Source organism: Polypterus senegalus, chromosome 10 (genome assembly GCF_016835505.1).
Source record: "Polypterus senegalus isolate Bchr_013 chromosome 10, ASM1683550v1, whole genome shotgun sequence".
Lineage (NCBI taxonomy): Eukaryota > Metazoa > Chordata > Cladistia > Polypteriformes > Polypteridae > Polypterus > Polypterus senegalus.
The window spans coordinates 12,060,997-12,074,669 of NC_053163.1; the positions used below are offsets into that span (position 1 = coordinate 12,060,997).

Here is a 13,673-nt window from a genome sequence, read left to right on the forward strand (position 1 = left end):
GTTGTTTGCAAGTCTTATGACCCTTGTAGCCCTGAAACCCTCTGCAAGGTGGTGCGCCATAACAACCGAAATTAAAATAACTGTGTGGTGCAGATGGTCTTTTCTAAGCATATTTTAAACACTTTCTGCCTTTTTATACCAAATAAATATAACGGAGCCCCTTCTTAGACGAAATGGTGCAGCTTCTTGTTTTTTAGCCTGTGGTTTATCGATAACACAGGTTATCATGTAGTTTGAGAGCTCAGCATGGCCTGGTCAGCCCCATTCTTCTGCTAACACTTTCATGTGGTTAGATTTCTGACAGCTCAGACGAATGTTGAGTGATCGCCTGCGTGCATTTAAATAAATGTGGATCCACTGAAGTAAAAATTAAGTAGCAAGGAGTTCAGAGTAAAATTTAATTTACCTTTAACTTGGAAGAATGCATTCCTTTCATTTTGATGACTGCAAACACGATGCAGAGCAGTTTGAGGCCTTAAGACTGTATTATTATAGGTTAGGTCAGATATATAATATATATAAGCAGAACTTCTGATAACTATTTTACATGTGAATTTAAATTTTTAGTTTACTATTACATGACCTTCACAACTCTATAGGCTTGAGTTCAAATCCTTGTGTATTTTTGCTTGCCGTATTTTCTCCAAATGTTCCAACTTTTTTCCATTTCCCAGAGACATGGTAGGTGACATTGACTGACAACTCCAAACTGGCCCTGCGTGAGTGTTTAATGACCTTTGATGGACTTGTGTCCTCTGCACAAATCTCTCTTGCTGACAAAATAGACTCTGGCAACCCTAAATGGAATTAAGCACATTCAGAAAATGAATGTACACAACAGGTTTGGATAGTAAATTAAAGAATAATTTGCAGTCCTTATGTGTTTTTATGTTGCTACAGAAGCAGAGTTATATGCTGTGGCTCTTCTTAAAAAAAAGAAAAAGACAATGAGCCAGGTGGTTTGAAGTTTAAAAGGAAATGAAAAGATTGAACAAAAAAAAAAGAACTACAGACCACCAATCAGTGTAAGCATTTGTAGACGTACAATGGAATTGAAGAAATCGGTTGATTCTCCCTGGAAGTGGGCGCTGCTCTTCATAGTTTAGTAAAAATAATAATAATATATATACACAGTATATTTTTTTATATTGCTAACTTTACTCTAGGGCAGCATGAAGGCTCAGTGCTAGCCACAAGGTTTCATGTCTCAGGTTCCCTGCGTGGAGTTTGCATGTTCTCCCCGTGTCTGCATGTGCTTTGGGTGCTCTGGTTTCCTCCCAAAGTCCATAGACATGCAGGTTAGATGGATTGGCAATACTAAATTGGCTTATGTGAGAGTGTGTGTGTGTGTGTGTGTGTTCACGTTGTGATGGACTGACTCCCATTCCAGGGACTGTGCCCACAATGCACCTGATGCTAGCAGGGATTGGCTCAGCTCCCTGTGTCCCTGCTCAGGATTAAGTTAGCATAGACAATGGTCTGGTCTGGTAAATTTTTACTTTAATAGCACTTCAGAGTATATATCTCTGAGACATGGTAGACTATAAAAATATAATTGTCATCAGATTAACAAGAGGGCAGTTCTGGTCAATGTCCATCCATCCATTATTCAATCCCCTATATCCTAACTACAGGGTCACAGGGGTCTGCTGGAGCCAATCTCAGCCAACATAGGGCACAAGGCAGGAAACAAACCCCGGGCAGGGCACCAGCCCACCACAGAGAAAACACACCAAGCACACACTAGGGACAATTGAAGATCACCAATGATAGATAGATAGATAGATAGATAGATAGATAGATAGATAGATAGATAGATAGATAGATAGATAGATAGATTTTAGTATAGTAGGCAGGATAAGATAGATAGATAGATAGATAGATAGATAGATAGATAGATAGATTTTAGTATAGTAGGCAGGATAAGATAGATAGACTTACATTTTAGTAACCGGAGCACCCGGAGAACATGCAAACTCCACTCAAGTAAGGACCTGGGAAGCGAACCCGGGTCTCCTAACTGCAAAGCAGCAGCGCTACCACTGTGCCACCATGCTGCCCTCTCTGGTCAATGTAATGCTGCAAAATAATTTAATTGCACAAAATTTTCATTTTATGCCCAGTTACAAAATTGGATAAATCTTAGTCTTAATGATTCAGACTTCCTAACTGTCAGCAAAATTATATTGGATAAAGATTAGATTAAATAAACTTTATTAATCCCATGGGGAAATTCAAATGCAGACAGCAGCAGAAACATAATAAAATAAGAATACAGACTCACAGGACTGTTTATACAGCCAATCAATCAATCAATCAATCAACAAACATTGAAATAAATAAATACATTTAATGAGTACATAAGGTGAACGCACTAAACTGCCTGATATCAGTGGGAAGAAAAGACCCCCAGAGACACTCTTAGCACACTGTGGTGGAATGGAGCTGTGGCTATAAGTGTTCCAAGATTCAAAGCCTTGAATATATAAATGTGTGTGTGTGTGTGTGTGTGTGTGTGCGCGCGCTCTGTTAGCATGGTGCTCCAAACTGTGAGGTAAATCAATAAAAAAGATCTACTTCCTATCCCCTGTTTTAGGCTGAGTAACAGACAAAAAGTATACATTTTCTAAATGTTTTCTTTTTTAACACAAACCAACTACAGTTCCGTGGTGCAATTATCTTGCTCCCTATTTGTTCTCAACTTTATACCTGATTGTTCATACCTGAGTACTGGCTCAGAAAATGTAGGATTGAATCCAGTTCAATAATTCTTAATCTTGTTCCAGTTTCCTAATTTGATGCAAACTCCTGCAATTTACAGTTTAAAGTACTCTTGTTCTTTGATTACCAGGCTTGCTCTGACTCTCTAACTGATGGCTTACATACAATAAGGTAGTAGCTGGTTTTTGTTTTGCTGCTCAGAGGAATAAAAAATATTTGCATGTACAGTGGATTCAGAAAGTATTCAGACCCCTTCAGTATTTGCACAGTTTATTGTTTGCCCATCAATCTACACTCAGTGACACATAATGACAAAGTGAAAGCCTGTTTTCACAAAGGTTTTCGAATTTATTAAAAAATCATTTATTGTTCTTTAATGCATTTACTGTACAAGGTGTTCTTTTGCCTTACTTCCATTTAAAAGTTCTGATGCCCTCTAATGGCCAACAATGGATATGCAACTTTGTTATCAGGTTGAAGTATTCAACTTGCACATTTAAGGAAGGACAAGTTAGGGCGAAACATTAAGCATCCAGATTCCTTCTCTTTGTTATCTTCATGTGGGCCGCAGTCACAGACAATATCATCAGCACCAGCCCCACAGATAAGAGTCCCATCTTCAGATGACACCACTTAAGTCTGCTGAAGCTGATAGACCCTAAGGGGGATAAAAAAAAACAGTATATATATAAAACTGTAAGGCGACTGACTGGGTGACATATCAATGCCCAGCCTCAACCACTGGTCCTAGAAACATGAAATTTGGAGGATACGTTCCTTTTGTGACGTAGGCACCCACTAAGAAAGGATTTTTCCAAATTCTGCCTCTGAGGGGGTGAAAAGGGAAAAGTATGCTTTTTACAAATTTGATCATCAGACATAATAAAGTAATTAATTTTTGAAGAAAATATAAGAAGCAACTTCATTAAACAATTATTGATGAAATTTGATATAAAAAATTCAATTAAACAGATTAATCTTCATATTAAAAGTATAAAAGGGCCAATATGGAAAACTTGCAATCAAATATGTGATTTAGTGCTTTTAACCAGAAATATGAGACCTGATATATTTTCAAATATTAAAAATATACTATGTGATTATTTATTTATTTTTGTTAAAAATAAGTATTTTAAAGAAATTCAACTTAAAAAGATAAAGATTTAACAAATAGCATATTAATTAATATTACCAGTGTTGAGTTATTATGAGAGATGTGTCTCATGAATGCTTTATATGAGATACTAGGGGCTTCGCCCCCTGCTTGCTTCACTCAAATTCCCCCCCAACTTTCCCACCCTCCACCTGTGCTACTTGCCAACCACTTTACGTCTCTGCTGCTCGCGTTGTGAAGAGGGAGGCTGAATGCACCCCAAGGAGATGTGGCTGCTCCTCCGACACTCCCTGTTAAACGGTGATACAATGGGAAACAAATACTGTTTTTTCTTTACTTCTTCTTTGCTCGATCAGCTGCTGGCTTGCTGCTGCTGCCATGCCATGTGATCTGCATCTCGTGTGGCACTTCAGTCATATCACCTATGACCATATATTCGATCTCTTTTCACGTGTACCTTTCTGTCAATATCACATTGAATTTTGATTCTGTGTTTGGAATTACATCATGACAATGCAATGTATAACTGCCCGTGAGTGAATGTTGTTTCTACTTTCTACAAGGAATGTGTCTGACATAATCACACAGGATTTTTCCAAATCTCTTTGCATAAGCTCTTGTCTCGCTGGGTTTCCGGCCCCAGGCGATGTTATATTGCTTGACACGAAGACTCGTCTCGCGGGACGTGAAAGTGTCTCTGAGACAATCACGTCTCATCTCCTTCTAAGATTTTTTTTGTAATAGAGAGATAAAAGCAGATGATAATAAATAAAGATGTGTTTTAATAAAAAGTTTTATTTAGCTCACATTGATAAGCAGATTTCTATTATCTATTTAAAATTAGTGATAATTGAGGCTGCAGTTTTTTTGTGAAGTAATCCAAGAAGATGTGAGTTCTTAGTATGAAACTGATATAAAAATTATCTTTTTTTATTTGAAATAAGACATCAGGAAAAAGTATTGCTTTCTTTTTTGTTATACATTTTATTTTGTAAACTTAGTGTGACAACATTTTAGCTGGTGAAGTGGCGGGTGTCAGCTAGTATATATATATATATATATATATATATATATATATATATATATATATATATATATATATATATATAAATAAACTTGGGTTGAGACATGTTCATCTCGGAAAGATACTTTGAAGTCCCGCAAGACTTCACGCCCTACTTACAAAAAAATTCACAGAGACACTTTTAACGTCCCGCGAGACAAGGAAGTGAGACATAAGGACAGCTGCTGTACAGACTTTTAAATGATTGATGCGCAGTGCGACATGCAGATCACGCAGCTCGGTAGCAGTAGCTGCAAGCCAGCAGTTGATCCATCCGCATCTCCTTAGCATACGTTTAGCCCCCACTTTCTTAACAGGAGTGGCAGAGACACAAAGCAGCGAGCATGAAGTGTGCCCTCCTGGGGGGTATGGGGAGTGGGCGAGCGAAGCGAGTAGGGGTGAAGCCCCCTGATATAAATATTTCCCAATGACCCCATGAGTTGTTTATATTTATATATGAGGTGGTTTGACTTCTTCATGGCTAATGTCACAAGATGAAATCAGTATGCTACCTTTAAAAACCTGTTAGAAAACAATGTTGTCGTCTTTTGAGAACCAGACCAGGAACGACCTGCACCATTGTTGTCATTGCCTGTGTTTATTCTTTCTGTACCCTTAAAAATGATGCAGCCATTGTGGTTCTTTGGAGAAAAGGTTCTTTGGTCCCCATCAATATAAAAGTTTATCTGCAGTATACAGACCCATAACAGGTTTCATAAGTAGCTATGATAACAAGATTTATGAAATCCCCCTGGGTTCCTGATTTAGGACTCCTGTTGCATCCAAGTTCAAGCCTTCTTGATCTGTTAGTATCCTGCTAGGTAGCCCATTGTACATTAAAAAATTCTATTTTGATCAAATATAAAGAACCTTTTCAAAGCCCAAAAGACCCTTCTCATATTTAAAGTGTTCTTTGTCAGTCAATTGTCCATGAGAAACCCAACAGCCCAGGTAAATTCAATTTTGGAGCCATTATTTGTAAGAGTGTAGGTCATTGACATTAAATGCAGTACTTTGTGCTGCCCCACTCCATTGTATGTCATCTTTTGTTCTTATTTTACTCAATTTCCATTTTTAAATTAAAATGCTGATGAAAAGCTTTAGATTGATTATTCTAATAATAATGAATATGTGTTTAAATTGAAATATCTACACTGCATTCTGCTGGGATCCATAAATTCCTCACCTTCTCTCCTGATTCTCTCCCTCAATGGCTGGGACAAAGAGCTATGGTTCCCAACACAAGTGATCTCCTCTCCTTGGCTCCATTGGGAGGTGCTGACCTGTAAAGTGGAACTGCTTGTGTAGATACTGTCCTGGTGGGGTGGAGAGGCTCCCTGCTGAGTGGTGTGGATCATCCCCACAAGAGAGTGGTCCCAGATCAGGGTTATGTCAGGAGGGTGGAAACCAACAGCAACGCATGTCAGGGTAATAACACCATTTACATCTGGAGCACTTGATAGCAGCACCATGACTGAAGTAAAAGAAATTTACACACAATAATTATGTCTTATGTTTGCGCTATATGGATAACACTTAAAAAAATTAATTCAGGTGATACCCCTCACCTCCTTTCCTGATGCTTTCTTTCATTGGCTGTTTTAAAGAGCTGTGGCCCACCTCACATCCAATCTCTTCCCCGAAGGTCCAGAGGGCGGCACTAACCTGCAGTATAGATTTGCTGCTGTAGGTGTCACCCTGTAGGAGTGTGGGGTCACCCTGCTGAATGGGGTGAGGTGACACAGGGAGAGAATGATGCCAGGAGATTGAAACATTAGGAGGGTAGAAACCCACAGCAGCACATGTCAGGTTCAGCACATTGGGGTCCTCATTTGCTGCTTGGGAAATGAGTATCAGTTTGGGGACCGCTGTGACAGAAGAATGACAAATATAAAACTCCTTTTATCAGAACGTTAAGTATTTATTCATTCAAATTTCAAACTTGAATGTTTCACTGCAAGGTTATAAGGAGCTGGAGCCTACCCTGGAAATATTATACAATGTCATGTGTGTGAAAGTAAATAAATGAAGCATTTTTTGTTTGCCCCTTCTTTTTATTATTTACCTTCTTCCCCTTGCAAATATCTTCCCTAAATATAACATTAATTTTCACTGCTATGCTGATGACACCCAGCTCTACCTTGCTAGTAAACCTTCATATTCTTTTCCACCATCTTCGCTCATTGACAGCATTGCTGAAATTAAATCCCGGTTTTCTTCAAATTTTCTTAAATTAAACAGTGACAAAACTGAGGTCCTCCTCATTGATACAAAATCAACATGATCCAAAGCCGATAATCTTTCACTTGTTATTGATAACCCCTTTGTTTCCCCATCACCTGGGTGTCATCCTCGTACAGTACTCTGTCCTTCCAATCTCACATTAATAACGTCACCCGGTCTGCTTACTTCCACCTACGTAATATTTTATCGCATCCGCCTCTCCCTCACTCCCCATACCACTACCATCCTCATTCACAGTCTTGTTACTTCTTGTCTGGACTGCTGCAATTCACTCCTCTTTGCTCTCTATAATAAATCTCTCCATAAGCTTCAGAGTATGCCAACGTAAAGTTTACTAACAAAAAAATCCACAAAGGTAAAATGCAAAGACGTAAAAACAAAAGTGGCTACCTAGAAGCAAACAAAACCAAAGATCCTTAAAATGTTAAACTCAAAAGCCAAAAGTGAGTGCAAACTTTCCACAACACTTACTAGAAACTTCCCAGAGAATTGTGGGGAAAGTGAACAATATGAGAAGGAAATAATTCCTCAGCACAGGTCTGAGACACCCAAGGCCTTATATCAACCACAAGCACAGCTAGCAAGGTCAGGTGGCCCTGACCCCACAGGGCTCAACATAAAAAAACAAGGAAAATAACTAAGAGAATTAACATAAAAAGAAAACAAAAATGAAAAACGCAAAATTATTTAAAGTACAAGAGAATACATATTAAAAAAACAATGCAATAAATATAACAAAAATATATTAAGTAACATACATACAAAAGAATTAATAACAACAAAATGAACGCAAAGTAAGGAAACTAAAGCCAATGATGGAGCACTTTTTTTTTAACGATGTCAGATTACATTTGTGGATTCTGCACCAGCCCATTTCACAGCAGCCGTATTCAAACGGTGAGCCAATCAGTGTAATCTGCGTGGCTGACTGACGGAGCTCTCCATTTAGCTCATTCTGTAAGAGATTGCTTATGAGCCAGTGATCACAAGTTTGCAGCTCATTACGGACAGTTCATCACAGTGCAAATCTTTGAGCTGAGATGCTTTGCGGCGTTGAGTCCACAGCCATTCGATTGGCGATAGGGATGAGATCTGCACTGTGGATGGGTGGAATGTAGCAGTGAGGTTGTGCAAAAAAGGCTGGGGCTGACACAAAGAGATGTCACTAGAAAAGTGCACACCACCCACAGCAATCAGAGACCCGCTCTGCACGGCTGACTAATGGAGCTCTCCATGTAGCTCATGCTGCCAAGCGCTCACCTCTGAGTGCAGAGATCGCAGGTTTGATGCTCACCACAGTTCAAATCTTCAAACTGAGGTGCTTTGTGGTGTGAGTCCACGGCAATTCATGAAAGTATCCGAGAAAAGGGAAGCAGAAGGACAATGAACAAACTTCACACAGATTAGGACAACATGGGATTTGAAGCTAGGATGTAAAAGGTGTAAGGCAGGAACACTGCCACTCAACCGCCATGCTAGTCTATTATGTTTTTGCAGTGTTGTGTCATTATATGTTAGACAAAGACATGCATTGCATTACTTGGAGTTGGATGGTCTGCATGTGCACAAGTGTGTTCTGCAATGGGCTTGTGTTGTATCCATGGTTGCCTTGTATTCGATACAACTAGTATAAGATTCACCTCTCTGCAACCTTGCAATAAAAACGTTATGTTTGCAAATCCGTCCATCCATCCATTATCCAACCTGCTATATCCTAACTACTGGGTCACAGGGGTCTGCTGGAGCCAGTCCCAGCCAACACAGGGCACAAGGCAGGAAACAAACCCTCGGCAGGGCGCCAGCCCACCACAGATGCTTGCAAATGGATGGATGAATTTTATTTTCAGTATATTTTGCAACGTCACATTCCTCCTTGTGTCATGCTAATTATGAACATTTTTGCCCTTTAGTTGTTTCAGGTGCTCATTTTGGGTCATTTATGCTTCTGGTTTGCATCAACTCAATCTCCTGTTCTGTTCATTTCACCTTTTCTCTGCCCTGAACGCAGATTCTGCCTGCCTTGATTCCTTTACCATCAGTTTCTCCATCCTGTACTCTGCCTAGCCGCCATTCATCTACCTACGGGACCCAGAGAAACTAACTTTATGAAAGCAAAAAAAAAAGACAAACTTGATTACCTTTCACCTCCAGATGTGACGTCGCCCATAACGAAACTTTTTTTATCTTCACACAGAGAGCTGAACAAGTGAAGTTGCCGCAGTCTCTGGGCTTCACAGGTTTAATGGTTAGAGAGCTTCCGAGTGGCCTATTGCTTATTGAAAACCGTCCTCCTTCTGTAATATCACTTTTCGAGGATTCAGAGCCATTTGGAAACAGGTGTGTCTGCCGCCAAAAAAAAATTACATTTTCACAATGCCCTTCTTTCAAAGTGCAAGAGAACTGAACTGTCTGTCCAGCCAGAACAGCTGCAGAAGGAGGAGTGAGGAGAAGGTGAACCGCTGAGGTGAGGGAGACATCTGTGAAGAAAAACATTTTTTGTGAGTATCGAAATTCTAATTCTACTACATGTTAGAAGCTCATGAGGTCTAATTATGTTTTAGGTGATGTTTATCCATTAAAAAAAAATGAATGTATGTTAATGGTGTGTTCATATGTTATGGGCTATGTGAGAACCCCGTGGCTTTAGAGTGTAAAATCTCAAGTGGATGACGTTCCAGGTCATAGATACCAGTGACAAAATTTAAAGAAAGCTTTGCCTTCTGGTTAAACTGGGGTGGGAAATAAATGACCTCTCAACCACATTTACAAAAAGAGGCCAACATAATTGAGCAAAACATCAGTCTGGGGGACTGTTTGGGAACAAGCGTTACAGAACAAGTGTTCGTAATAGATCTTCAGAAGTGAAGAGCTCAGAAAAAAAAATACAACACTGTTACAAAATATGGTATGTAAAAAAATGTAAGGGCCATCGCTGCTATTAAATTGTGTATTTTATTTTAGGTACCTTTAAATATATCATTTAACATATAATAGTAGTATTATTATTCCGTTAAGTGCGGCTGATGTGGCCACATTATGCAAATATCGAATTATTTCATCTGTACTTACCCAAAATGATTAAAGCCCAGCTTCCTGGAGGCAAATAGCATTTCTGTAAAACCATTGCACCTGCAAAGTGACCACACTACTGAGCGCAGACTTTATTCTAACATCATACATTTGCCTCGGCTTTTCATTTCCTGCCACAGTTTCAAAGTGATTGGCCTGGGAGAGGTAGAGGCCTCTGACGCAGCTCCTGGAGGGTCACAGTGGTTTCTGTTTCTTGTTTCTGTCAAGTTAATTTTGTAATCAGAGGCTAATTCTGCCACCTTACACTCATATTTGAAACACGCAATCAAAACTCTTTATTTCACTAGCTTTTGTATGTGTTGGTTCAGAAATTTGTATCAGATGGACATTTGTAGAAAAGTAAGTAAGTACAGAATTTAGTGGTGGATTCTGAGGATTTTAAAGGAGCACTGGAATCATAGGATCGAAGGGTCCTTTCATCAGATTGGCCAGCCCGACACTGACTCAGCTCTAGAATGGCCAAGAGTGGGGAGACGGCTTGTTGGCCGAGGTCTTCAGGACTCCGACTGTGTATGTATCCTCATGTGTGATAGTTCTTTATTTAGTGAAACGTGTAATCAATTCTTGCATTTTGCCTTGTAGTTTCTGTTATTGTATTGTAATTCTTGAGGTAGCCATGATAGATTGGCGATCTGGCTTTGTGAAGAGGATTATTTGTATTGTTTTGCGTATTGTATTTGCCACATTTTGAACACAAACTGCACACCCAGCCTACCTGAAAGAGGGTCTCTCTCTCTCTCTCTCTTTGAGTTGCCTTTACCAAGATTTCTTCTGGTTTTTTTTCCATTTCTTGCAATTTTGTTTTCCCTACAAGGGTCTTTTTTTGGAAGTTTTTACTTGTCTTCTTAAGGAGACAAAGCTCGGGGGGCTGTCAAAAAACAGGGCCTATTAAGAGTCCATTGCAGCACTTCTTGCATGATTTTGGGCTCTACAAGAAAAATATTGTTGTTTTTGTAGGACACAATAAAGCCCTATTACCAATATGCAGAAGAAAACATTTGAACATTAGAACACTCTAGACGAGAACAGGCCATTCAGCTCAACAAAGCTCGCCAGTCCTGTCCACTTATTTCTTCCAAGAAAATATCAAGTCGAGTTTTGAAAGTCCCGTACGTCTTACTATCTACCACACTACTTGGTAGCTTATTCCAAATGTCTATCGTTCTTTGTGTAAAGAAAAACTTCCTAATGTAATATATGGTGTGCTCTGTGCAGAGGTTCTTTAAAAGAACTTATTTACAAGCATGTACTGTACATATACATTGTCAAACACATGAGCTGGGCGTACCTCTTATGGGGACATAGCAGTTCATTTTGTATGCGACACTGTCATTCACCCATCTGAAGAAGAACATCTTTCAGATCCAATGCCATACAACCAGAATGCCCTATGAAAAGGGTATCATTTCATCGACTATCATTGAAGAAGAGATATCGGGCCAAGCAGATTCATCATCTTCTCTGTTTTCTTCAGTGTTTAACCAGCTGCCATACCAGTATTAAGATATAGATAGATAGATAGATAGATAGATAGATAGATAGATAGATAGATAGATAGATAGATAGATAGATAGATAGATAGATAGATAGATAGATAGATAGATAGATAGATAGATAGAACAAAGAACAAACAAAATTTATCCCCAGGGGAAATTTGGCTTGTTATAGAAGATCTTTAAATAAATATTAAACAAAGTTTAACTTCTTCACCCTCCATTACTTTGCTGTTGTCCTTCTGTCCCTTTTCCAATGTATACATATTATGAATTAGTGAGCTTACCAGACCATGTAGAATTAAATCAGTGTTTCTATTTTTTTCCTTTGAGGGAAGCGGACTGCATTCATCCTGTGGAAGTCCAAACTTGGTCTCTCTGGGAGAGATGCATTGTACAGTTTATGATTCATTTATACAAAGGGTAAGTGTAACATTATTTGTGTCCTTAGTTGTTGCTATTGTTGTCATTTTGCTTCCATTATGGCTTTGAGGCAGTATTGTAAACAACGCCAATTTTCCACAATGCATTTCCAACAGTGAACTTCGTCTATTTGTGACACTGATCATTGTTTGCTAGCCACAGTATCAAGAACAGAGTAATAGGCATAAATGACCAATCTCATTGGAAAAAAGGTTCAACCTCTACCCTGGAGGAACTCTGGCTTGGAAACAAACAGGGACAAATCTTAACCATTGTGCCACCATAAAAGGCAAGCAATGTCAAAATTTGGTTTAAAATTCATAATATATATATATATATATATATATATACAAAGTATATGTATATATATATATATATATATATATATATATATATATATATATATATATATATATTGTAGAGGACTGCTGGCCGTGCTCGGCCCTCACCCCAGGCCGCCAGGAGGAGCTCTCCCGACAGCAGGATCGTGCCCCGAGTTCCAGCAGGGCCTCGGACTATGTAGTGTTTATACACAGCCCTGCTGGATACCTTGGGGGCCACCGGGAGTCACTGTAGGGGGGCTTGTGGGCTCTTGTGTGCCCTGTAACCCGGGAGTACGTCACGGTCACGTGACAGGAAGGAACAACGAGCTCCGGGTTGAAGAAAGGACTGTTTACCCTGACCGGAAGGAATAAGGGACTGTGGTGTGATTGGACAGGAACACCTCCGGGTCAGGGGCTATAAAAGGATTATGGGCCAGTCCAGACACTGGGCTGAGCTGGGAGGTAGGAGGGTGAAGTGTCTGGGCGAGGAGGAAAGAGTATTATTTTGGTATTTATTAAGTATATGAGTAGTGTGGAGGGTGCTTTGTGCACGTTAGTGTTAACTAATAAAAAGTCTTGGACTTTTATCCAGTGTCTAGCGTGGTACCTGAGGGTTCAAGGGAGCACTAGTGCCCCCTACTGCCACACTGGCGTAGTCGGCAGGATTCTCTGGCCGTCTGTTGGCAAGGGACCTGCATTTAAAACAAAATTTGTGTGGGCAGACAACCCTAGGAAGGTCGCGGTCAATGCACGGAGGTGCAAAACACCACCCACTACGTCGGTGTGGCAGTAGGGGGCGCTAGTGCTCCCTTGAACCCTCAGGTACCACGCTAGAAACTGGATAAAAGTCCAAGACTTTTTACTAGTTAACACTAACGTGTACAAAGCACCCTCCACACTACTCATATACTTAATAAATACCACAATAATACTCTTTCCTCCTCGCCCAGACACTTCGCCCTCCTACCTCCCAGCTCAGCTCAGTGTCTGGACTGGCCCATAATCCTTTTATAGCCCCTGACCCGGAGGTGTTCTTGTCCAATCAGACCACAGTCCCTTATTCCTTGTGGGTCAGGGTAAACAGTCCTTTTCTTCAACCCGGGATCCTTCCTGTTACGTGACCGTGATGTACTCCCGGGTTACAGGGCACACAAGAGCCCACGAGCTCCCCTACAGCAACTCCCGGTGGCCCCCAAGGTATC

General features: G+C 40.0%; 1 gene segment (V, D, J or C); it reads right to left on the reverse strand.

Moving 5' to 3' along the window:
- Positions 1-3,396: 3,396 nt before the first annotated feature.
- On the reverse strand, positions 3,397-10,568 carry LOC120536733. The segment is given in 5 exon segments: positions 3,397-3,548; positions 6,085-6,372; positions 6,467-6,766; positions 9,281-9,619; positions 10,212-10,568. Coding segments are annotated over 5 exon segments (1,011 nt in total).
- Positions 10,569-13,673: the final 3,105 nt, after the last annotated feature.